The sequence below is a fragment of the Staurois parvus genome, unplaced genomic scaffold (assembly GCF_062004578.1).
Source record: "Staurois parvus isolate SC_StPar_1 unplaced genomic scaffold, SC_StPar_1.0 ptg000250l, whole genome shotgun sequence".
Classification (NCBI taxonomy): Eukaryota; Metazoa; Chordata; class Amphibia; order Anura; family Ranidae; genus Staurois; species Staurois parvus.
In genome coordinates, this window is record NW_028318046.1 from 804,614 (window position 1) to 829,843 (window position 25,230).

The 25,230-nt window shown below is 44.7% G+C and overlaps 1 protein-coding gene across 1 annotated transcript in view; it reads left to right on the forward strand.

Annotated features, from left to right (window-relative positions):
* Positions 1-2,669, forward strand: part of LOC149459673 (uncharacterized) — a 96,445-nt gene extending 93,776 nt beyond the window's left edge. The window contains exon 15 of the mRNA XM_089680828.1: positions 2,185-2,669. Within this exon, the coding sequence (XP_089536954.1) occupies positions 2,185-2,336 (152 nt within the window). The 3' untranslated portion in view covers positions 2,337-2,669. The remainder of the gene's footprint in view (positions 1-2,184) is intronic.
* Positions 2,670-25,230: the final 22,561 nt, after the last annotated feature.

The window sequence follows — 25,230 nt, forward strand, 5'->3', positions numbered from 1 at the left end:
AACTCTACAATCTGGTAAATATACTGGATTTTTTTTTATACTGCTAATGGCAGTGATCAGCGATTTATAGTAGGACTGTGATTAGTGTGTCGGGCAATCTGATGATAACTGACACTCGGGGGAACTGACTGCCAGTGACATAACCAGTGACACTAATACAGTGACCAGTGATAATGCTATACACTGTCACTGTGCTAATGACACTAGCTGGGAAGGGGTTAACATCTAGGGCGATCAAGGGGTTACATGGGTACCTAACTATGTAAAATGTGCTGCTTTTACTAAGAGATCTGTGTTTCTCATCCCTTTGCAGGGATGAAAAACAGTGAGATTGTTCCCTCTGTACGGAGCCCTGTACTGAACGTCAACACAGGGCTCTGGGCTGTGATTGGACACAGCCAATCAGCAGGTCCAATGAATCATTGGCCGGGACATGCTGACAAACTCACACTCTGTACAATCACAGCAGGGGGTTAGGCCGGGGGGGGGGGGGGAAATTAGGCCGCCCATCAATACAATACAGGTGGGCAGTCCACAAGTAGTTAATAAACACTGCTAAAACCACTTGCATGCACCAATGAATGGGTACTCTTTTGTACTCTCCCGGTAGCCCCGAGGTGTTGAGTTAAGCCACTAGCTTGGCCAGACCAATGGGGGACGTCCATAGGGTAAAGGTTCCATGGAGCTGTAAAAACTGGTGTCCAAATACCAGCAACAATCGCGGCGGTGCTCTCGAGGTCTGGAAGTAACCTGTTGCCAGCACTCATCTTAAATAGCCGCAAGCATCTCAGGTCTCCAGGACAACGTGTTTCGAGGTGGTGGCCTCTTTGCCAAGCCTTGGGGTGGAAACTGAGGAAACTATTTAAATATCGGGGCACTGAATCATTATGGAGATTCAAATGCACATACAGGCCTCCCTCTACACCACAGTGTAACCGCATGGGGCACCTTTCAAACATGAATGGCTTATAACTTAGGTTGCTGGAGTGAAACAGAATGCTGTAGGCACAGGCAGTCAAGTATATAAAAGGGGGCTCATTTCTTAACCTCCTTAGTGGTATTCCCGAGTGTAGCTCGGGGTAAAATTTCTATACCAAGAGCGGTAACCCCGAACTACACTCGGGCTTACCATGCGGCGCTGCTCTGGGGGTCCCTGCAGCACTCACCTTGTCCTTCGCTCCCGCGATGTGTTCCCTCCAGCGTCCCCGGCCATCTCCTCCGGCCGATGCCGGCATCCGGCTTCTGTGTTCCGGTCTCTGTGACGTCGGGACGTACGGGCGCCGGAACCGGCGGGAAATTTGAATTTTTTAAAAAATGTCATTTTTGCTGTCATTGCCATTTCAATGCATTTCACATACATTTTGTCCCGAGTGCTTTGTCCGGCGCCCTGCCTGCATTTTGAATGTTCTTTCTGCCTGGAAACTTAGAAAAGTCCATGGCGTCCAAAAAGCGTCCCTTTACGTCAAAAGCGGTTTTAGACCGGCTAGAGAACAGCGATAGTAAATCAGAACCACTTGCAGAATTGAGTGATAATGATTTGTGGGGAAATTCGTCATCAGACACTGAAAGCGATTTTGCGACTTTGCTCAGCGATGTGCGAATTTGCCTCTGTATTTCAAATTTCAGTGTTTTTGGTTTGATTATATTATTGAATTAAATTTATTATTATTATATTATTATTTTTAATGATTATTTATTAAATTATAATTTATGATTTTGTGTTTCAAATTTTATCATACCAGGGATGTTTACTAGACTCTTGTTCGGACAGATTTCAGTGAGTTATTCCTAAAAATTACAGCCTACAATAAAAAACGACATATTTCCATGCAAAAAAATGTACCGCTTTCAGCACAAAAAATCGGAAAGAATCATACCGCCAGGGAGGTTAACTGCCAACGAACGTGTTTCCTAGTCCTTCAGGACAGTACCTGTTGTTTGATTGGCCATGGTGCTGGCACATAGGCCCAGTGCTGGATAGGGGAGGAGGGGAGACACAGTCTGCCAAAGAGATGGGTATAGTCCTTCAATAGTTTTGTTTTTCTTGTGTAGAAAAGTTATAAGAAAACAATTTTGAAGTTTACAGAACAAAGGGGAGCGAATAGGAGGAGTTCACCGATAGGCCCTTTCAGGTTGATACCTTTGTGTCTATGTTCCTGGCTAATGTCTGATTTTCCATTCCAGGCTGGTTATGTGGAATCCGCCTTTCCGATCTTAATTCCGGATGGTTCCCGCAGTGCCACGTCCAGTTCATCAGCCGAAACGCCTGTCTGCGCAACCTGCAAGAAGAGCAGCGGCTACGGAACGCTCGTGCCAAGCTGCATCCTGCAAAGTGACCTCCATGACTCCAATAATGGGACGACCCATGATGCCCCTCGCTGCCTAATCTACCAAATCTGCTTCCTGCAGCCAGACATGCTAATTTTCTTATTGGTTAATCACCCCTGTCCTTACCAGTCTGACCCCGCCCGTAGTACAGGCTCCTCCTTTCTCCTTTTTGGCAACTCCATTGTTGCCCCCAACTGTCATTTTAAGGAACTGTTCAGAGCTGTCTTCATGACACCATGTAAATGTTCTTTTGCGCTGATATAGTGATTTGAGCGCTGGCAATTTTCTTTCTTTCTCAAAGAAATAGATGTATTTATATTTTTAATAAAATATCAAACATTTTAGTGTTTTGGCTTCATTTTATTTTGCAGGAAGTCCCCTAATTTCCATTGGTTATAGACAGAGTGGGGAACGGTTAGAACCTCTGTAGGGTTACTTTGCTGTCTCTGTACCATTGGAAAAATTTCTCTCCATTGCTGTGTGGTCACCAAGACAGGAAGTAAGTAAAATCTCTTTAATGAGGACACGGGCACAGTTTAAACAAACAAATATATATACAATATATCAGGGGCAGGGGCGGACTGACAACTCATGGGGCCCCTGGGCAATAGGGGATCATGGGGCCCCTGTGTACTTGCCCAAACTCAAAAAAGCCTATGAAAAAGGTACCAGGGGCATCTCATGGGGCCCCCTACTGACCCCAGGCCCTCGGGCAGTGCCCGAGTTTCCAAATGGTCAGTCCACCCCTGATCAGGGGTCCTCAAACTTTTTAAACGGGGCCAGTTCATTGTCCCTCAGCCATTGGAGGGCCGGACTATAGTTTAAAAAAAAAAAAAACTATGGTCATCTCCTGTGCTATGTCCGCATTTGTTCAGAGACTGTGGACATACAACGGCGGTGGGAATACCTGGCCGGCCGCTCTAAAAGTCGCACAGATATTTCTCACCAAGTGTGTCTTATGGAGCGAAATAGTGTCCCATCATTGGTGTCAGTGGGAGGAATAGTGCCCCATCATTGGTGTCAGTGGGAGGAATAGTGCCCCATCATTGGTGTCAGTGGGAGGAATAGTGCCCCATCATTGGCATTAGTGGCAGGAATAGTGCCCCATCATTGGTGTTATTGGGAGGAATAGTGCCCCATCATTGGTATCAGTGGGAGGAATAGAGCCCCATCCTTGGGATTAATGGAAGGAATAGTGCCCCATCATTGATGTCAGTGGGAGGAATAGTGCCCCATTATTGGTGTCAGTGGGAGGAATAGTGCCCCATCATTGGTATCAGTGGGGGGAGGAATAGTTCCCTGTCATTGGTGTCAGGGGGAGGAATAGTGTCCCATCATTGGTGTCAGTGGAGGAATTTTGCCCCATCATTAGTATCAGTGGGAGGAATAGTGCCCCATCATTGGTGTCAGTGGGAGGAATAGTGCCCCATCATTGGTATCAGTGGGAGGAATAGTGCCCCATCATTGGTGTCAGTGGGAGGAATAGTGCCCCATCATTGGTGTCAGTGGGAGGAATAGTGCCCCATCATTGGTATCAGTGGGAGGAATAGTGCCCCATCATTGGTGTCAGTGGGAGGAATAGTGCCCCATCATTGGTGTCAGTGGGAGGAATAGTGCCCCATCATTGGTGTCAGTGGGAGGAATAGTGCCCCATCATTGGTGTCAGTGGGTGGAATAGTGTCCCATCATTGGTGTCAGTGGGAGGAATAGTGCCCCATCATTGGTGTCAGTGGGAGGAATAGTGCCCCAATATTGGTGTCAGTGGGGGGAGGAATAGTTCCCCCGTCATTGGTGTCAGGGGAAGGAATAGTGTCCCATCATTGGTATCAGTGGAAGGAATAGTGCCACATCATTGGTGTCAGTGGGAGGAATAGTGCCCCATCATTGGTATCAGTGGGAGGAATAGTGCCCCAATATTGGTGTCAGTGGGGGGAGGAATAGTTCCCCATCATTGGTGTCAGTGAGAGGAATAGTGCCCCAATATTGGTGTCAGTGGGAGGAATAGTTCCCCATCATTGGTGTCAGTGAGAGGAATAGTTCCCCAATATTGGTGTCAGTGGGAGGAATAGTGCCCCAATATTGGTGTCAGTGGGGGGAGGAATAGTGCCCCATCATTGGTGTCAGTAGGAGGAATAGTGCCCCATCATTGGTGTCAGGGAAGGAATAGTGCCCCATCATTGGTATTAGTGGGGGGAATAGTGCCCCATCATTGGTGTCAGGGAAGGAATAGTGCCCCATCATTGGTGTCAGTGGGAGGAATAGTGCCCCATCATTGGTGTCAGGGAAGGAATAGTGCCCCATCATTGGTATTAGTGGGAGGAATAGTGTCCCATCATTATTATCAGTGACACCAATGATGGGGCACTATTCCTCTACTGACACCAATGACACGTAACTAGTCAACCCCTGTTCCAGCATGGTGCTCCTGTAGCCAGCATACCTGGTTGCAGCAGCACCATCTGCACGGCACACTTACCGGGCGGTCAGCTGTCCTCCTTCCTTCACTTCAGTCTCTCCCTCCCTTGATTTTCGCGGGGCCGCTCGGCTCCGCCTCCTCGCCGGTGATTGGCTGTGTGCCTTTCCTGAGCTACAGTACTGGCGCCCAATCAGAGGTGAGGAGGCGGAGCTGAGCGGCCGCGCGGACATAGAGTGAGGGAGCGGCCGGAGTGAAGGAGCTGCGCATCCTGGACTGGATCGTCGTGGGACTGGAGCCAGGTAGGAGACAGCAGCCCCCTGCCCGCCCCTGTACTTAGTGTCCCCTGCCGGCGGGCCGGATGAATGTGCGCGGCGTGCCGTAGTTTGAGGACCCCTGCAATATATATATACACATGCATGTGCATATCTGGCCCGTTAAGCCGGGTTCATGGACATGATGGATGAGAGGTAGCCTGATGTATACAGACACAAGTCTGCCAACCATAGATCCAATATGGGTCCACAAAAAGTGACCTCAGTCCTGTTCTGCTCCAATTCAGCGGGGGATGGGTTCATGGATTCCCTGTGTAACGGATCAGATGACGCCGCTAGAAAGAGCCTTTACAACTTTTATTTGTTGCTCTAATTCAGGGGTAGGCAACCTGCGGCTCTCCAGCTGTTGCAGGACTACAAGTCCCATCATGCCTCTGCAAGTCATAGCTGTAACTGTCAGTTTTGTAATGTTGCAATGCCTCATGGGAGATGTAGTTCCACAAACAGCTGGAGAGCCGCAGGTTGCCTACCCCTGCTCTAATTGGACTTTGTATAAGCAAGGCATGGGTTATTGATCTTGCAAAAAAAGGGGTGTATTGGAGCATACCATTTCATTACATTGCACACAAATGAATGATCATATTTATCACCTAAAGCCAGGGGCGGACTGACCATTTGGAAACTCGGGCACTGCCCGAGGGCCCGGGGTCAGTAGGGGGCCCCATGAGATGCCCCTGGTACCTTTTTCATAGGCTTTTTTGAGTTTGGGCAAGGACACAGGGGCCCCATTATCCCCTATTGCCGGGGGTCCCCATGAGTTGTCAGTCCGCCCCTGCTTAAAGCTGCCTTCCCTTCAGTCTCGCACAGTTGTAGCGGCTCCTTTCCTGTATCAAAATGGCTTACTCTACTTTCACTGCACACTGTGAGCAATGGAAGCTGCAGCAAGTCAGATAGAACCCGCCTCATTTCCTGACTGGGGGACGTCCAGCATCATCTTGCACTTTCCTTCCCAGCTTGACTGTCCCCGTTTCAGCTTCAAAGCCCCTTGATGTGTGGGGTCTTCTATGCCTTGTCTTTGGGTTGGGTGGTCCTTAGTGGTCAGGTTAGCGTTGCTCTGCATTATAAGGGCACCATGGCCGTTTTGTACATAGTGGAGGGTAGACTAATGCCACCAGTTGATGGGTAACAGACAGTTGCGTAGGGGCGGTATGCAGTATAAATGCATTATTATTGTTATTAATAATAATAAAAACAGCATAATAAAAATGGAAAGCTATTTCCAACAGCCAATTTAAAAAAAAATTCAGGGTGGTCTGTTCTTTCTGGCAACATTTTTTGAGTGGATGTTGGAAGTGTGGAAAATTCTTTGCATATTTATATTGTTTTTTTCCTTCTTGATAAATTATCAACTCTCTGGGTTCTGTTACACAGGCGATCCGTATGTCTAATTTTCATCTGTCCGTTTACAGATGAAAAATGAACACCCATGTATGGAACTCCCTACCCCAATCCATCAGACTGTCACCTACCCTCCTCACCTTCAGGCGCACCCTGAAAACCCACCTCTTCAGGGAAACCTACCCCAACCTCACCTAATACCTGACCTCACCTAACAACTAACCCCCTCCACTCCTCCCACCACTCCATCCCCCACAGCCATCTCCTCCTGTGCCACCTTCCCCTCCCTCTTAGATTGTAAGCTCCAAAGAGCAGGGCCCTCCAACCCCTCGTGTAGTGTATTGTTACTGTCTTGTCTCATGTTCTGTCCCCCTTGCTACTGTACAGCGCTGAGCATACCCTTTGGCGCTATATAAATACTGTATAATAATAATTTCTATGGACTAGTAAATTAATTGGTTTACGTGAAAGTTATAGAGTCTACAAATGGCGGTATATATACTGGATTTTTTTTTTATATATATATATACTAGTAATGGCAGCCATCAGCGACTTATAGCGGGGCTGCAAGACTGGTGCGGGCATTCTGATACTGGGTGGGAAATGACTAACTGCCACTGACATCCCAATGACACCAATACAGTGATCAGTGCTAATAAAACTGGGACTGTACTAATGACACTGGATAGGAAGGGGTTAACATCTGGGGTGATCAAAGGGTTAAATCTGTGCTGTGTGTGTTTTACAACATGTACTGTGTGTGTTTTACTAGGGAAACATGCTGCTGTGTATTTCTCTGCTGTCCATGTTACTGCTGGCAAGAGAGAGTCCTGTGTTGTTTACATACAGACCTCTCCCCTGTCAGTGATACTCGGCTATCGCCGGGTGCCGGCGGAGAATCTCCAGCATATTTTTTTTTTTTAAACCTCCCTGGCGGTATTCCCGAGTGTAGCTCGGGGTAACATTTCAGTACCAAAAGCGGTAACCCCGAGCTACACTCGGGAATACCATGCGGCACTGCTCCGGCATGTGTTCTTCACTTACCTTACCCTGCGCTCCCACGATGTGTCCCCTGCAGCGTCCCCAGCCATCTCCTCCGGCCGATGCCGGCATCCGGCTTCTGTGTCCTGTCCCTGTGACGTCGGGACGTACGGGCGCCGCCGGCGGCGGGAAATTTAAACATTTTAAAAAATGTCATTTTTTTTTTTTTACATTTTACATAGTATAACATTGCTGTCTCAACCAATTTCACATACATTTTGTCCCTACTGCTTTGTCCGGCGCCCTGCCTGCATTGTTACTGTTCTTTCTGCCTGGAAACTGAGAAATGTCCATGGCGTCCAAAAAGCGTCCCTTTAGGTCAAAAGCGGTTTAGATGAGCTAGAGAACAGCGATAGTAAATCAGAACCACTTGCAGAATTGAGTGATAATGATTCGTGGGGGAAATTCGTCATCAGACACTGAAAACGATTTTGCGACTGAGCTCAGCAATGTGCGAACTTGGCGCTATATTTCACATTTCAGTGTTTTTGGTTTGATTATATTATTGAATTAAATTTATTATTATTTTTATATTATTTTTATGATTATTTATTAAATTATAATTTATGATTTTGTGTTTCAAATTTTATCATACCCGGGATGTTTACTAGACTCTTGTTCGGACAGATTTCAGTGAGTTTTTCCTAAAAATTACAGCCTACAATAAAAAAATACATATTTCCATGCAAAAAAATGGTACCGCTTTCAGCACCAAAAATCTGAAATAATCATACCGCCAGGGAGGTTAAAGCAATGCCGGTATGTTGGTGCGCTCCATTCAAAATGATTGCTACTGCAAGTCAGTAATGCATGATACCGTACATTGGGTTAATGCAATAATGCGTGTGTTACCACTACACAGAGGTTAGAATGGGCCCTAGATCATGTGGCTGCGATACAATACATAAGGCATGCAAACTGGTTGCCTACGCTGTGCCCATGTGACCCTTGGCGGCCATCTTGGGTCAGCAGGGTCTTTTACGTCCCTGCCCCTGGGTTTTGGCACGCTTCTGGCGTGTGGCTAGTATAGGGAGAGAAACGCCTTCTTGTTAGGGAAAGTAACTAATGGTAGGGAGAGGTTCCTGATTAGGAGGGAAAGGAGCTTTCCTTTTGAGACTGGACTGCCAGGCCATGCGTCATCCTCTGAGACAGACGCTGTCAGCACCTCTCCACCACCACATCTGACTACAATGAACTGTAATTTCCCAGCGGTAAATTCTCCTACCTGGGTGTTTGTAACATTGGCATTCTGTTTATCACAAGTTCCAAGTTTTACTGCAACTCTGTGTATTTACTAGCTGCACTATGCTGCACCTCCTCACATGCTAAAATCTTCTTTTTTTTTTGCCCGAGGCAATACAAACATTTTTTGTGCACCCCCCCCCCCCCCCGCCCAATTAGAGAGCGAGAGAGTCAATAAGTGTGCAGATGTATATATGATTCTCTCTTCCCTCTTTCTCTCCTCTCTCTTCTTTTCTCTCTCTCTCTCTCTCAGGGGGGAAGAGAGAGAGGGGAAAGAGAGAGAGAGGGTAGAGAGAGAGGGGGGAAAGAGAGAGAGGGTAGAGAGAGAGAGAGAGGAGAGAAAGAAGGAAGAGAGAAGGGAGAGGGGGAATGGAAGAGAGAGGGGATGGATAAAGGAGAGAGAGAGATAAGAGAGTAGAGAAAGGAGAGGAGAAAGAGAGAGAGGAAGGAGAGAGAGAGAGAGGGCGGAAGAGAGAGGGAGAGGGGGGAGAGAGAGAATAGAGAGGGGGAGAGAGATGGAAGAGAGAGGGGGGGGGAGAGAGAGGGGGAAAGGGAGAGAAGAGAGAGAGGGAAGAGAGAGATGAGAGAGAGAGGGGGTGTCAGATAGAGGGAAGATAGAGGGAGGAGAGAGAAAGGAGAGGGGGGAGGGAGAGAGACTTTAAATTTGTATGCAGTCAGGCCGGCCCTTCCACTACAAGGGAAGGGAAAGCTAAAGGAAAACACTGATGGGCACTGATGGCGCTACACTGATAATTAGTGCTCTGATGATCAGTGTAGATGTCCCCTCTGAGAAATGCTGCTTACCAGCTCTCCTCTCCTCATGTGCTGTGAGCGGGAGGAAAGGACTGCCGATATCCAGCATTTCTGATTTACACTGTGATCAGCTGTGATTGGACACAGCTGATCACACGGTAAAAGGCTGCTCAGATTGGCCCTTTTCCTGGACATATGATCAGCTGTTGCTGAAGGACACAGCGATCAAAGAAATCATTTTATTGTATTTGCTTCTCACCTACAAATAATAAATATATATATATCATTATCTCCTAGATTGTAAGCTCCAAAGAGCAGGGCCCTCGATCCCCTCATGTTTTGCATTGTATTGGTATTGTTCTGTCACATGTTCTGTCCCTCTTTGTAATGTACAGCGCTGAGCGAACTATTGGCGCTTTATAAATACTGTATAATAATAATTGCAATTTCTAATACTATTATTGCCATTACTATTAGGATTATTATCTTTATAAATATCATTTCTATTAATATTATTATCATGATAGTTGTCGATATTGTTGGAATTATTATTATCATTGCTATAAATAATATTAGTATCAGCATTATCATGGCAATACTAAGGAGGCAAAGCAGCCATCTTGGACAATGCGTTGGCTGGGAATCGAACCCAGGTCAGCTGCTTGGAAAACAGCTATGCTTACCACTACACCACCAACGCAAGTTTGCCCTTTTTTGGGGTGTGGGAGGAAACCGGAGTACCCGGAGGAAACCCACGCAGGCACAGGAAGAACATGCAAACTCCATGCAGATAGGGTCCTGGTTGGGATTTGAACCAAGGACCCCAGTGCTGCAAGGCTAACCACTAAGCCTCTGTGCTGCCCATATTTTGCCTCTGATGTATAAGGCCCTCCCCCGCTTAGCAGGGTAAATCAGTGATATCCAGTAGAGATTAGAGATGATGTCTTCAGCTGTACATTATTCGGTGGGCGGGTTCATTGATGTTGTCCATCGTATTTTCCACATGAGTGTCCTGTCCTCTCTTCCCTCTATCTTTCCTCCCTCTCTCTCCCCCCCTCTCTCTCTTCTTTCTCTCTCTTCGCCCCCCCTCTCTCTCTTCCCTCTCTCTCTTCGCCCTCTCTCTCTCTTCCCTCTCTTCTCTCTTCCCTCTATTCTCTCCTCTTTTCCATCTCTTGCTCTTCCCTCTCTCTATATATCTTCTCTCTCTCTCTTCCCCCTCTCTCTTCGCCCCCCCTCTCCTCTACTCTCTCTCTCTCTCTCTCTCTCTCTTTCCTCTCTCTCTCTCTTTTTCATCTCTCTCTTCTCCCTCCCTCTCTCTTCCCTCTTTCTCTCTCCCCCTCCATCTCTCCTCTCTCTCTCTCTCTCCCCCTTCCCTCCCTCTCTTCTCTTCCATTCCCCCTCTCTCTTCTCTCTTCCCTCTCTCTCTTCTCTCTTCCCTCTCTCTCTTCTCTTTTGTCTCTCTTCCCTCTCTCCTCTCTCTTCTCTCTTCCCTCTCTCTCTTCTCTCTTTTCTCTCTTCCCTCTCTCTTTTCCCTCTCTCTCTCCCCTCTCTCTCCCCCCTCTCTCTCCCCCCTCTTTCTTCCCTCTCTCTCTTCTCTCTCTTCTCTCTTCACTCTCTTCTCTATTCCCTCTCTTCTCTCTTCCCTCTCTTCTCTCCTCCCTCTCTCTCTCTCTTCCCTCTCTCTCCCCTCTGTCTTCCCTCTCTCTCTTCTCTCTTCCTTCTCTTCTCTCTTCCCTCTCTTCTCTCTTCCCTCTCTTCTCTCTTCTCTCTTCCCTTTCTCTCTTGTCCCTCTCTCTCTCTTCTTTCTTTTCTCTCTTCCCTCTCTCTCTTCTCTCCTTTCTCTCTTCCCTCTCTTCTCTTCCTTCTCTCTCCTCTCTCCTCTTTCTCTTCTCTCTTTTTTTTCTCTTCTCTCTTTTTTCTCTTCTCTCCTCTCGATCTTCATTCCTCTCTCTCTTCTCTCCTCTCTTTCTTCTCTCTCTCTCTCTCTCTCTCTCTCTCTCTCTCTCTCTCTCTCTCCCTCTTTTCTCTCTTCCCTCTCTTCTCTCTTCCTTCTCTTCTGTCTTCTCTCTCTTCCCTTTCTCTCTTTTTCCCCCTCTCTCTTCCCTCTCTCTTGTCCCTCTCTCTTCTCTCTTGTCCCTCTCTCTTCTCTCTTTTCTCTCTTCCCTCTCTCTCTTCTCTCCTTCTCTCTTCCCTCTCTCTCTTCTCTTCCTTCTCTCTCTTCTCTTCCTTCTCTCTCTTCTCTCCTCTTTCTATTCTCTCTTTTTTCTCTTCTCTCTTTTTTCTCTTCTCTCCTCTTTCTCTTCTCTCTTTTTTCTCTTCTCTCCTCTCGCTCTTCACTCCTCTCTCTCTTCTCTCCTCTCTCCTCTCTTTCTTCCCTCTTTTCTCTCTTCCCTCTCTTCTCTCTTCCCTCTCTCTTTATCTTCCCTTTCTCTCTTTTCCCCCCTCTGTCTTCCCTCTCTCTCGTCCCTCTCTCTCTTCTCTCTTTTCTCTCTTCCCTCTCTCTCTTCTCTCCTTTCTCTCTTCCCTCTCTCTCTTCCCTCTCTCTTCCCCCTGTCTTCCCTCCCTTCCCTCTTCCCTCTCTTCCCTCTCTCTCTTTATCTTCCCTTTCTCTCTCCCCCCTCTGTCTTCCCTCTCTCTCTTCTCTCCTTTCTCTCTTCCCTCTCTCTCTTCTCTCCCTTCTCTCCTCTTTCTCTTCTCTCCTCTTTCTCTTCTCTCCTCTCTCTCTTCTCTCCTCTCTCTCTTCTCTCCTCTCTCTCTTCTCTCCTCTCTCCTCTCCTCTCTCTCTTCTCTCTCCTCCCTCTCCTCTCTCTCTTCCCTCTCTTCTCTCTTCCATCTCCTCTCTCTCTTCCCTCTCTTCTCTCTTCCTTCTCTTCTGTCTTCCCTCTCTTCTCTCTTTCCTGTCTTCTCTCTTCCCCGTCTTCCCTCTCTTTTTCTCCTCTCTCTCTCTCTCTTCCTTCTTTCTCTTCCCTCTCTCTTCTCTCTCTCCCCCCCCCCTCTCTTCCCTCCCCCCTCTCTCTTCCCTCCCTCTGTGTTGTTTTTCTCCTCTCTCTTCCCTCTCTTCTCTCTTCCCTCTCTTCTCTCTTTCCTCTCTTCTCTCTTTCCTCTCTTCCCTCTCTCTCTTCCTCCTCTTCCCTCTCTTTCTCCTCTCTCTCTATTTTCCCTCTCTTTCCCCCTTCTCTCTTTCTTCTCTCTCTTCCCTCTCTTCTGTCTTCCCTTTCTCTATCCTCTCCCCCCCCTCTCTTCTAACTTCCCTCTTCCCTCTCTTCTCTCTTCCCTCTCCCTCTTCCTCTTCCCTTTCTCTCCCCCCCCCCCCCCTTCCCTCTCTTCTCTTCCCTCTCTCTCTTCTTTCCTCTCTCTCTCTCTTCTCTTCCCTCTCTCTTCTCTTCCCTCTCTCTTCTCTTCCCTCTCTCTCTTCTCTTCCCTCTCTCTCTCTCCTCTTCCCTCTCTCTCTCTTCTCTTCCCTCTCTCTTCTCTTCCCTCTCTCTTCTCTTCCCTCTCTCTCTTCTCTTCCCTCTCTCTCTTCTCTTCCCTCTCTCTCCTCTCTCTCTTCCCCCTTTCCCTCACTCTTTCTCCTTTCTCTCTTCCTTCTCTCTTTCCTCTCTTTCTCCTTTCTCTCTTCCTCCTCTCTTTCCTCTCTCTCTCCTCTCTCTCTTCTCTCTCTTATCTCTTCCCTCATCTCTCTCTTCTCTCCTTTCTCTCTTCCCTCTTTTCTCTCTCCCCTCTCTTCTTTATTCCCTCTCTCTCCTCTCTCTCCCCTCTCTCTCTTCTCTCTTATCTCTCTCTTCTCTTCTCTCTCTCTCCCCTCTGTCTCTCTTCCCTCTATCTCTTCTCTCCCCTCTCTTCTCTCCTCTCTCTCTCTCGTCTCTCTCTCGTTCCTCTCTCTCTTCTCTCCTCTCTCTCTTGCCTTCCCTCTCCTCTCTTATCTCCTCTCCTCTCTTTCTTCTCTCCTCTCCTCTCTTTCTTCTCTCCTCTCCTCTCTTTCTTCTCTCCTCTCCTCTCTTTCTTCTCTCCTCTCCTCTGTCTCTTCTCTTTCTCTCTTTCTCCTCTCCTCTGTCTCTTCTCTTTCTCTCTTTCTCCTCTCCTCTCCTCTCCTCTGTCTCTTCTCTTTCTTTCTTTCTTCTCTCCTCTCCTCTCCTCTGTCTCTTCTCTTTCTCTTTTTCTTCTCTCCTCTCCTCTGTCTCTTTTCTTTCTCTCTTTCTCCTTTCCTCTCCTCTCCTCTGTCCCTCCTCTCCTCTCCTCTGTCTCTTCTCTTCCTCTCCTCTCCTCTCTGTCTCTTCTCTTTCTCTCTTTCTTCTCTTCTCTCTTCTCCTCTCCCTCTTCTCTTTCTCTTTTTCTCCTCTCCCTCTTCTCTTTCTCTCTTTCTCTTCTTTTCTCCTCTTTCTCTCTTTCTCCTCTCCCTCTTCTCTTTCTTCTCTCCTCTCCCTCTTCTCTTTCTCTCTTTCTTCTCTCCTCTCCCTCTTCTCTTTCTCTCTTTCTTCTCTCCTCTCCCTCTTCTCTTTCTCTCTTTCTTCTCTCTTCTCCTCTGTCTCTTCTCTTTCTCTCTTTCTTCTCTCCTCTCTCTTTCTTCCCTCTCTTCTTCCATCTCTCTCTCTCCCTTTCTCAGATCATATGGGGCTGCACACACTCACCTCTTCCAAGGGCTGCTTATCTCCGGGTAGCAAGAAGGAGAGAGGGGGGAAGATGTGTGCAGTCCCATACAATCTGTCAGTGTAGGGAGGGAGATCACACAGAACACAACACAGCTCACCTCCTCCGGGCTCTTACATCTCCGACACTTCTCCTCTCCCCTCTCCAGGCTGTCCCCTGGTCCTGGCTTGCCAGCTGCTGGAGGGAGAGGTATATGAGCATCGCTCTGCAACTGCCCTCCTCCACATTGATCCTCCTGCTGTCTGGGCCACTGCAAGAGTACCGAAGGTACCCCACTGATAGCAGCCCTGCATGGCTCTGTCCGCCGCTGCTCAAAAGGCCCAAGTCAACCAGTGTGCAGCTTCTAGACTTCTCCAGTGAACTGCTAGCAGCACAGTGTGGTGGGGGCTACCATTAAACTAGTCCACCAGGTGTATACTGCTACTGGTCCTTTTTGTGATTTTAGGGTGCTCTTCTGTGGCCCCTATGGAATGTACTGTGGCCATGTTTGGTCAATGTCAGTGACCATACTTGGGCAGTGGTGTCACTGCTATCCCAGTCTCTTGGGTAAGGTAGCCGAGGATTCCCAGCCATGTAAGTAATGTGCTGGTGACGGCGGCAGTTGCTAAGGACTCAGCAGATGCCAGCATCTGCTGCTTCGTTAGGAATCATTGCCACCAGAAAGCTGGTGGTAGAAATGTCCTCGGTTGTAAATCCGCTGTCAGGTACGATACCTGTTGTTGATTGTCATTGCCCAAATATGGCCAGTGACCATATTTTGGCAGTGATGTCCCTACTATTGCAGCCCCTTGTCTTACGTGGCCTCATATTCCTAGCGGCGTTGCTGCATTTCTCTCCATCGATCACTGAGAAATTCGAATCCTTGGATATTTGCTATATCCGCAAAATTGCTTATTTCAGATTCCTCATATTTGTCCTCCTCTATTAAGACTTTCATGTCGATCTCCGATGACCATTCTACCTCCGGGCTCTGTGGAGAGGAAAAAAAAATGTTAATGATTTTAGATAATGCCTAATTGTCACTATATTGAATATTATTATTGGGCAGGTTCTATTATTTGCTATGTACTGAGTGAAAATCCTTTTAATAGGACCAGTCACGATTGGACATATTCATCAACATGAATAATCATTATATTGTTATCACTGTACAGGCATGTTTATAAATGATTTTTTAAATACTTCACTGATTCTAAATTCTGTGCAGGAACTTGTCAGTAGAAGCATAAAGCTGCCTATGAAATGTTGATAGGTTTCATGCTTTATAGATGCATGACTTATAAATGGTCCGCTGTGGATTGTTTTTCCATCCAAAAGTACAATCTATTAGATAACACTTGCACAACCTCAAAATCAATGCAGCTCCTCATTCATGCCAGAGGGGGGCAGAATAGAGAATGCAAACCAGCAGACATAGCAAAATTACAGACGTGACCCCATTTCCTGGTCATATACTTACAGGTTCCATGACGTATGGTGGACTTATTTTCCCAGCTTCCAGGTCATCCCAGTTTATCCTTGAGAAGAATGCGTGGTGTCGCAGATTTGTGAACGAAGACCTGGGATTAGGAAAGGTTGAAAGCTATATATGAAAAAAAAATAGATCATTAACATCCCAAAAGCAATAACTAAACAATTTAATTTAGCCAATTTTATAGAACAAATAAACTTTTTCTATCTCTGGCTAAAGTAGGGCATTTACTTACCTCTCCTATGAAGTCCCGGAGCTGGAACTTGTCCCCAATGCAATCATCTACATTGTCGACGAGCAGACAGCCAAAGTTGAAGTAGTCGCTGGCAAAGTTTCTCGATATTCTTTGATCGACCTGGAATAGTTAAAAAAAATATTTTTATAGCCCAAAGCATGTTAAAATAAATACAAAAATACAATACTTTCATTTCAATTCCTAAAGCAATTAAAGTGGAATTCAACTCATTACGTTAATAGTTTCCAAAAACCGTTACATTCAAGGCATGCCATGATTGATGACTGTCACGGTTGCTTTTGCTCTCAAGTGAACTGTCAAGCCATCAAATGGCTGGTGTCACAACTGATCAGATGTGCAGCACCATGGCAGCAACAGATCAAACAGAGGCTAAGATGGCAGCTTCCTTGGCTGTAAAGGTTAGGAGGGTTTAGTTCCCCTTTAATTTATATACATCATAATAATAGTTGGCTGTGTCATAATTCTGCAACACCAAGCAAAGGTCCAACCCCATTCTGTGGGTCTAGGCAACGTTTAATTTATTTTGCCACTTTTTATTTCATTATTAATCTATCCAGCCTTTTTGGATGTATCTGTTTCTGTTTTTACCAGCCGGTTTCTGACTTTACTATAAGAGTGATCTGGGTGGCTGTAGACCTGCCTGATCACTGTTATGTGGCTCACAGGTGATTCCCCCCCCCTTCCCTGCCAGTGCTCCCTCTCAGTAGTTCCCTTCCTCTCCCACACCTCTTGAGACCCCTGATTTCATTAGGAGTATCCGTCACCTGCCCAATGCTATCACAAGGGGGGCTTAATAGCTCTCATGTGATAGCAATAAAGTTAAATATAAAAAATAAAGAAATAATAACAGTGAAAAAAGTGTAGATCTAGAAAAAATGTTCTAGCATACAAACACATGTGAAGGGTGCACACATGTGCATAAATATCATTTGCGCAACCCAAATTGGGTCTCATTGTGCACACCACAGACCAGTAATTCTAGGTGCCTCATTTCCATTTAACTTTACACAGATCAGCTGTCTGCACATGATCATGTCGGGCACCGTACTTCTTCACACTTTCACGGGCACACACAGTTTTTCTGTTCAACATCTTTTTTTCTTTACAGAATAATGAGCATTATATAGTGTTTGTGTGCATTAAAGTTCATTTTAGTGTATTTTTTCCTGAAAATATAGATTTTATAACATTTGTGCGGAAAATGAAAAAAAAAGTTGCTCTAGAATGGAAGAGGATAAGCACCTCTCGGTGGCCTGAAAAATACTACAGCATAGTCAATTGATGGACAGCGTGATTCTTACCTTTGAGGGCATCAACGTTCCTGGGCAGGGTGCCATTTGTACTATAGATGCCAATCCACAGTCGATAATCTTGATGTGTCCGGTGCTATCCACGAGGACGTTGCCAAAATGCAAGTCACTGTAAAGAAGAAGAAAAAAAAAGTAAGCTGTCTGCTCCAAACCTTTTTATGAGCTAGAATATGGGTATCCAAACTTTCAAAACACAGGGCCAGATTACTGTCCTTCACATGCAGGAGGGTGAACCTTTGTTGTGAGAGTAAACAATGCCTCAGGCTTTGTGGTCATTGGGAATAAGACTATTGCATAGCGTCTGTGGTCAGTAAGAGAAGGAATAGGGTCCCATCATTGGTATTACCAGGAGGAAAAGTACCCTATTGTTGGTATCAATGGAGAGAATAGTGTCCTATCGTTGGTGTCAGTGGGAGGAGTATTGCCCCATCACTGGTGTTATTGGGAGGAATAGTGCCCCATCACTGGTGTAAGTGGGAGGAAAAGTCTCCTATTGGTGGTATCAGTGGGAGGAATAGCGCCCCATCATTGATGTCAGTGAGAGTAATAGCGCCCCATCATTGATGTCAGTGAGAAGAATAGCGTCCCATCATTGAAATCAGTGGGAGGAATAATGTCCTAAAGTTGGTGGGTGTGGGAGGAACAGTGCCCCATAATTGGTGTCAGTGGGAGGAATAATTCCCAATTGTTGGTGTTAGTGGGAGGAATAGTGCCCCAGGGCCTTTATAAAGGCAAGCAAAGGACTGCATCTGACCTGCAGGCCGCAGTTTGGAGAACATTGAGTTAAAACTTTAAAATATAATGGATAATAACTTACTTGTGTGCAAAGCCTCTGGAATGAAGAAATTGAAGGCCACACAGGAGCTCCGCCGCAATAAATCTGATGGAAAAAGAAGAAAAGATTTGTTAGTGATAAACTTACAGTAACTAGATCCCTGATTAATATTACCTGATCCTAATTCTAGTAGAAATAGGTATATTTTTGAAGACATCTTGTATATTGTTAAATCATTTTAACAAAACATTGCCATAGGGGGGTCTTTATTTGTTTATATGCATAATGCTTTTTTATTTGGCTATAAGCAAACCCCGATGGGTTTTCATTAAGGCGTTATTGCTGGTTTTAAAGTACTAATGAAACGAATGTTGTCCAGCTAAGTACACAACCAGGAATGTATTCATTATACCAATCTCTTATTAGTTAGATCTTCCCGAATCCTATCCCATAGGTAATGTCAGTCTAATGCTACCCATGGATATTCGAGTATATTGTTGCTAAGAGTGAACTACGATCTCAGGTGTATGAGTCCCTCCCATTACTTTTGGCAGACTACTATTGTCAGGGTATGAATTCTGGCCCAGTATCTAACGTTGCTTCCCCCTATAAGAGATATAGGAAATGTCTGGCATCTTAGCTATCCTCCTTTCCTATTCCTTCTGCATTTTCTAATTAAAAATGTTGAATCAATCCAAACATAGCATTTAAGAGCAAGGCACCTGACAAGTGTACCTGGGGGTGGTTAGGTAAAGCAGGCACATCCAATCATCCCCTTTAATATGGAGGCCTCATAGCTTAAAGGTGATCTGTCTACAATTGGCATTGATTCTGCCTCCCTCCCCAATCCTAGTGAGCTCCATTATAGTACTTACCTTATGGTGTCAATATGCAGTCGATCCCTCTTTATCATGAATTGTTGCAGGGTGTCACCATTCACCAACTCCATGACATAGAAAAAGAAATCCTAGAAGATAAAACAGAGAAAAATTATAACGTATTCATTATTAACTATGAGAGTCCATATTCAACCCTTCACCTTTGTCTTCTCTAATTTGGAGACTTTCAGTGAAAAATTAAGCAACATGTCTGTGAAGAATCTCATTTATTTGTGTTATTTTATAGCTAGAAATAATCACATTTACTGGGCTTGTTCTGTGATGATGAAGATGTTATGCTCCTTTTACAAGCAGCAAGAACCGAAGAACCTGCTTGGAGGACCATCAAAAACTCTTCAAGGTTACAGAACCAGTCCGGTTAACTAACATTTACCAACACAAGTGATTAGAGAGCTATAAGGGGTCGGAGAATGTCTTATTCTAATTGATTTGGACTCTTCTAAAATTCCACCAAATAAGTAAAAGATAAAGATACTTACCCTTGTCTGGAAAGTAGCAAATAATTGCGGGAAGAACCTGCAACCCTCCGTCGCTACCATGGCTTGGTACTCTATCAGAAGTCTATCGGGAGGCCACAAAAGTTTTTTTGCCATTTTTATTGCCAGCAGCTGATCAACAGCAGGATGTGATGCCAAAATTACCTGAAGGAGAAAGAAGAATAAGATATTAGTATTGTCAATTCAGGGTCAGCTCTGTATATGTAATCCTAGGCAGATGCGCCCACCCGCAGGTCCGTGATGTGCTCAGCAAGGAAGACTGATCACATGACCTGCAGATTAGACCAGCGGAAAAGGTATAATATTTTTTTTTTACAAATACATATGTGCAATACCTATTTACCTATTTAAATTTGAATTCTGACTAGCTTGCTATATCAACTACTTTAAGTCAGCCCTTTTTTTTTAATGGGCTGCATAATGCACCATGTGCAACCGGAAATGGTGCATGCATTATATTTGGTAACACAGTGGTAGCGCCGTACCGTGAGCTGTGATGTGCTGGAGCTCACATGCATTGAGGTGCCATTTAGAATGAATGGCACCGCAATGCCCAAATGCAAATACAGTGTAACCCTGCCGTTATAAAAGATACTTTATCTTCATAAAGAAGCCGCTTTACTTCTTTCTTACACAGCTTAGTCAGCATAGGTGTTAGGAGGGGTGAGGGGACATTATTAAGGGTACTGAGATTTAAGCTGGAGTTCTACTTTAATGGCACCCAACACACCTACTAATGCACCTATTATGGCGAATCTTGGAGAATTAGGCTGCCTATTTACATGAATGGGCTGCCTCAACATGATGCACTTCATGGCACAACTATAACTGGTGGTAAAACACCACAACTGTGTGAATCCAGCCTTGAGTTATCACGCCTCCCTTCTATACAGGATCCCTATCTATTATATGGGTATGAATAAAAACATTTGTGAATCTGATCACTTACTTTTCCAAACGCTCCCTTTCCAATAAGTTTATGATATTTGAAGCTTTCTACAGTCAAAGGGACATCAAGCAGGATCTGGCTGACTTCTAAAGAGGAAAAAAAAGGGGTTAGTTTATCTCCACCTACGTTTGTTTCAATGATATTTCTTGAGTTTTTCCAAATATACAATATAAAGTTAACTGAACAAGTGTCTGAAACATCTCTAAATAATGGATCTTGTTCAGGTAACTTACATTGTTCATATTGTTTACAATCCTTACTTTTTGAAGTAGTTTCTTCTTTCTCTCTGTCTTGCTCTTCATTTTTTTCCTCTCTCTCTTCGGTCTCTCTTTCTCTCTCTTCTTTCTTGAAGAAAAAGGCCCAGGCCTTGTTGAAGAATGACTGACCATTGCCTGCAGGGGTGGAAGTCTGCTGGGCAGATTGGACAGATTCCTCGCTGGTGGTAGACTTGGATGTTCTCTCGGAAATGATTATCTGAAAACCACTTGGGCTGCTTGTGGCCTCGGGTTCTATCTTCATTTCCCATTTAAATTTTAGCCACCCTCTTACAGACACCGTCTCTGTGCAGATTCCCCTGTTCATCCCATCTTTTATATTAGCCACAGACTTTGCAAGTACAGTTTCAGTCTCATCTGTTGGGGTGCCTTCTGAGTCAGACTCATTGCCTGTAGCAGAAGGGATTTCAATCACAGTATCTGAGATAGACACAGACTCTGTAGGGATGCTGATCCCTATGCCATCTTTTAGCTCAACCACAGTCTCTACAGGTGTGCTAAACTGTTCATCTGCAGAAACATAGGTACTGTCTGAGCTTGGATCCCTCTTTGTTGTGTTTGTGGATTCAGTCCCATCTGCGGGGGTGGGCACAGTCTCCACAACATCTTTGGCATTGGTGGATTGGATCTCACTTCTTTGGTCCAACTCATGGTCCATAGTAGCATTGATCTCAATCCCGCTTTCTGGGATAGACACAGTCTCTGTAGGGATGTTGATATCTATCATATCTTTTAGTTCTGCCACAATCTCTGCAGCCCTGGGGAAGACCCGTTCACCTGTTGGTACATAGGTAGTGTCTGAGCTGGGATCCCTTTCTGTAGTGGTTGTTGATTCAGTCCCATCTGTCGGGGTGGGCACAGTCTCCACAATGTCTTTTACGTTGGTGGATTGGATCTCGCTTCTTCGGTCTGACTCATTGTCCATAGTAGTGGTGATCTCAGTCCCACTTCCTGGGATGGACACAGTCTCTGTAAGGATGCTGATTTCTAGCCCATCTATTGGTGCAGCCACAGTCTCTGCAGATGGGTTGAACACCAGCTCCTCTGCGGTTTGTCGGTGGGCACTGTTTGTGCCTCTGGTAGTCATCGTCTCATTTTCTGAGACGGTCGGGTTGTCAACGGTGATAGCAGGAGGGATCGCATTGATTTCTGTAGAAAAAAAAAATAGATTAGCTTCCATTCATGTCTTTGTTTTCCTAGACCATCAACTAGTACAGAACTAACCAAATAAATCACAAGACTGGCTGAGCAGAATTAAAGCACAAATGTCCAGTTGCCTTTTTAAAAATCATTTTCTATTTTTTTTTTTTTATAGTAAGGTACAGGAAGTGAGAGGAAATTCCTCCAAAGTGAGAAGAAATTCCCATCTTGTGCAGTTGTTACTGGCACTAGAGTTCCCACTTAACCACTTCAATAGCTGGCACTTTAACCGCCCTCCTGAACAGGCCAATCTTCAGCTTTCATTGCTTTTGCACTTTGAATGCCAATTGCGCAGTCGTGCCACACTGCACCCATATGAAATTTTTATCATTTTTCTCAAAAAAATAGAGCTTTCTTTTGTGGTATTTAATCAGTACTGGGTTTTTAATTTTTTTGCTAAGTAAAACAACAGTTTGAAAAAAGCCCACATTTTTCTTTGTTTCTATTAAAATATTTTGCAAATAAATAATCTTTTTCCTAAATTTAAGCCAAAATGTATTGTGTTTCATTTTTTTCATTAAAATAATCCAAATCAGTGATCAATACTTAGTCTGTAGGAAAGGTATAGAGTTCACAAACTGTGGTGTGCATATCGATCAATTCTGATGCATTGACGACCAATCTCATTTTTTGAGGCCCTAAAATGCCAGGACAGTACAAATACCCCCCAAAATGACCTCTTTTTGGAATGTAAACAACTTGAGGTATTTATGAAATTTTTTATGTAATTTTTTGTCATAATTTTTGGGAACATTTTAATTATATTGCTTTGGTAACAGTGTGACATAAAATAAAGAAAAAATATATAATACAAAAGAAAAAAAATTATAAACTTTTTTTTGTTTATTTTTTTTTTACTTTTTTTTTTATATTGTCACTTTTTTTATAAATATTGTCACCAGTGCAGTACAGCATCATCCTATAACTAGTGTGGCGGTGATAAGGAACACTAACTGGTGACAGTATAAAAAAAAAAGAAATAAACAAAATAAAGTTTATAATTTTTTTTCTTTTGTATTATATATTTTTTCTTTATTTTATTTTATGTTACCAAAGCAATATACTTTAACCATAGTAACATTGTACTACTCTGGGGAAATGATCAGGTTTTTTTTGTTTTTTTTTTCCTACAGATTATGATTGCTTATACCGGTGAATTGCACAGGTAAAAACAACCATACTTACTGAATTAAATTGATTCATTTAGTGTCTTCTATTATGGTTAGCTATGGTTGGCCATAGGTAATCACATGGTACCGTTTGACCCTGCATGTACCATGTGATCACTGTGACCAATCTCAATAGTATACATTGGATGGCATGAACGAACGCCATCCATTGTATACCATTGTTATGTGATCTGCTGTGATTGGTCACAGCGATCATATGGAACTGGCAGTGGCTGGTACACTGATCGGCCAGATACAGAGGGCAACAAATCTCTCTGCAGTGTGGACTGTGGCGGCGTGCACAAGGCGCTTTCCAGAAGGACATGAAAGGAATTTAATGCCGAATGATGAAAGTCCCACCTGGCCGATTGTCAAGTGACGGCCAGGCGAGACTTTTACCATTCCGGGTGGATGTCATAGGATGTCCTCCCGGAACGCTCCTCTGGGTTGGCGAGATCTGATACCCACTGTGTCCGACCGATCAGTATACTGGCTATTAAAGACCTACCCTGATCCCTAGTTCTGGTGGCAAATACAAAAAATATATATATGGATGAAATGCCCAGAAATAATATTGTTATGGCTTCTAACCCATAACTGCTCTTTTGTGAAGAAAACAAACACATTTTGGCTCCAAATATGACTAAATCTGCCCAATCTAACAATGCTACATGTAATACGACACTGTCAGAGTTTCAATTAGAAAAGACAGAAGATGGGATGCTGTCAATAAACTGCTTCTGTGCCACCTTTCCCTCGTTCTAACAATCAGTGTGGGCATCCACTCCAAGAGCCTGATTAGGAATTTCAGCCGGTGTTGGATGCTGTGAATTTAATGAAAAGGAGTGCTACAGCAGCTTACAGTATACAGATTGTGGATTTTTTTCTTATAATGTGAATGCAAAACAAGCTATTTGAAAGGTAAATGTACTTCCAACTGTCACTTCCCCTGTGCAGGTTTTAAATGTATAGGAAGGCTGTGATTGGTTGCTGCTGGAAGGTGTGGTCTCAGCTCTGGCACCCCCCCCCCTCCTCCCATGGAACAGAGTAATCCCTCATGCACACTTGACGCTTTCACAGCGGCTGTTTTTGGGGTTTGATGTTTTTTTCTACAGCCAGTAAACCCCCCAGCATGTTATCCTATGTGTCCATACACACATAGACTGGAGTCAACGTTTTTTGGCTGGAAAAAAAAACTCAAAACGAGTGTGTATCTAGAGGAGTTTTTCAGCTGTAAAAACGCTCTATCAGTGAAAAACGCGGTAAAACGCCGCAAACCAGCATTTTGGGACTTTTTTTTACCAAAAAAATATTTTTTTTGCACATAAAAACGCTGAATAAAAACAAACGCGGGAAAATTCCACTAACCGCTAATGCAAAAATAAAGCTGAAAAACTCATGTTTGTAACGTGACTTTACACAACTAGATTTTGGATTTTTTTCTTATTTGAATGCAAAACAAACTATTTGAAAGGCAGATGTACTTCCAACTGTCACTTCCCCTGTGCAGGTTTTAAATGTATAGGAAGGCTGTGATTGGTTGCTGTTGGAAGGTGTGGTTATAGGGGGCTATAATTAGGGGTGTGGTCTGTAATCTGCTTTTCATTAATAGGAAGATACAATGTAACAAAAATAAAATGGATCAGCCAGCTTGTATGTTGTAGCGATCATAAATCTTACCTTCTGGATCCCTAACTGCTCTCTTCTTCTTCTTACGACGGAACAGACGACGGAAAAAAGCCCCAACCCGGCCAATAAATGGCCGACGCTTGCCCTCAGGGGTGGGATTCTGATGGGCAGGCTGGGCAGAATCTCTGCTGGGGTCGAGCTTCATTTCCATATCCTGTCTGTTCAATGTTGGTTCCTCTCTGATGGTAAATGGAGGAACAAATGTATTCTTTCTAATCATGCGGGTCATCATGCGGGTCATTCTCCTAAATATGAAGTTCTCTCTGGACACACAAGACGCACAACCTCCTCCTTCCTCCGTAGTCTATAGACTGACTGACCAGTTCAATCAATTGTTTACTCCCCTGCAGCCTGCACTGTGCACTGTGATGTCATCACCTTTCTGGGCATGCTCAGTAGATTTGCACTGTGATGTCATCACCTGGCCAGGCTGGCTAGTTGCACACTTTTCCGAAGCAAGGATTTGAACTGTATAGGAGAGTGCTGATTGGCTGATCGGTTGCTCTGGATCGTTTGCTCAGGTCTGCCAACTGCCTGTGATCCCTGATGGACAGGAGAAAGCCTCACACAGAACTGACATCAGCCTATTGATTTGGTCATCATTTCTGTATTATATAAGATAACAAAACGATTTCTTGTGGTG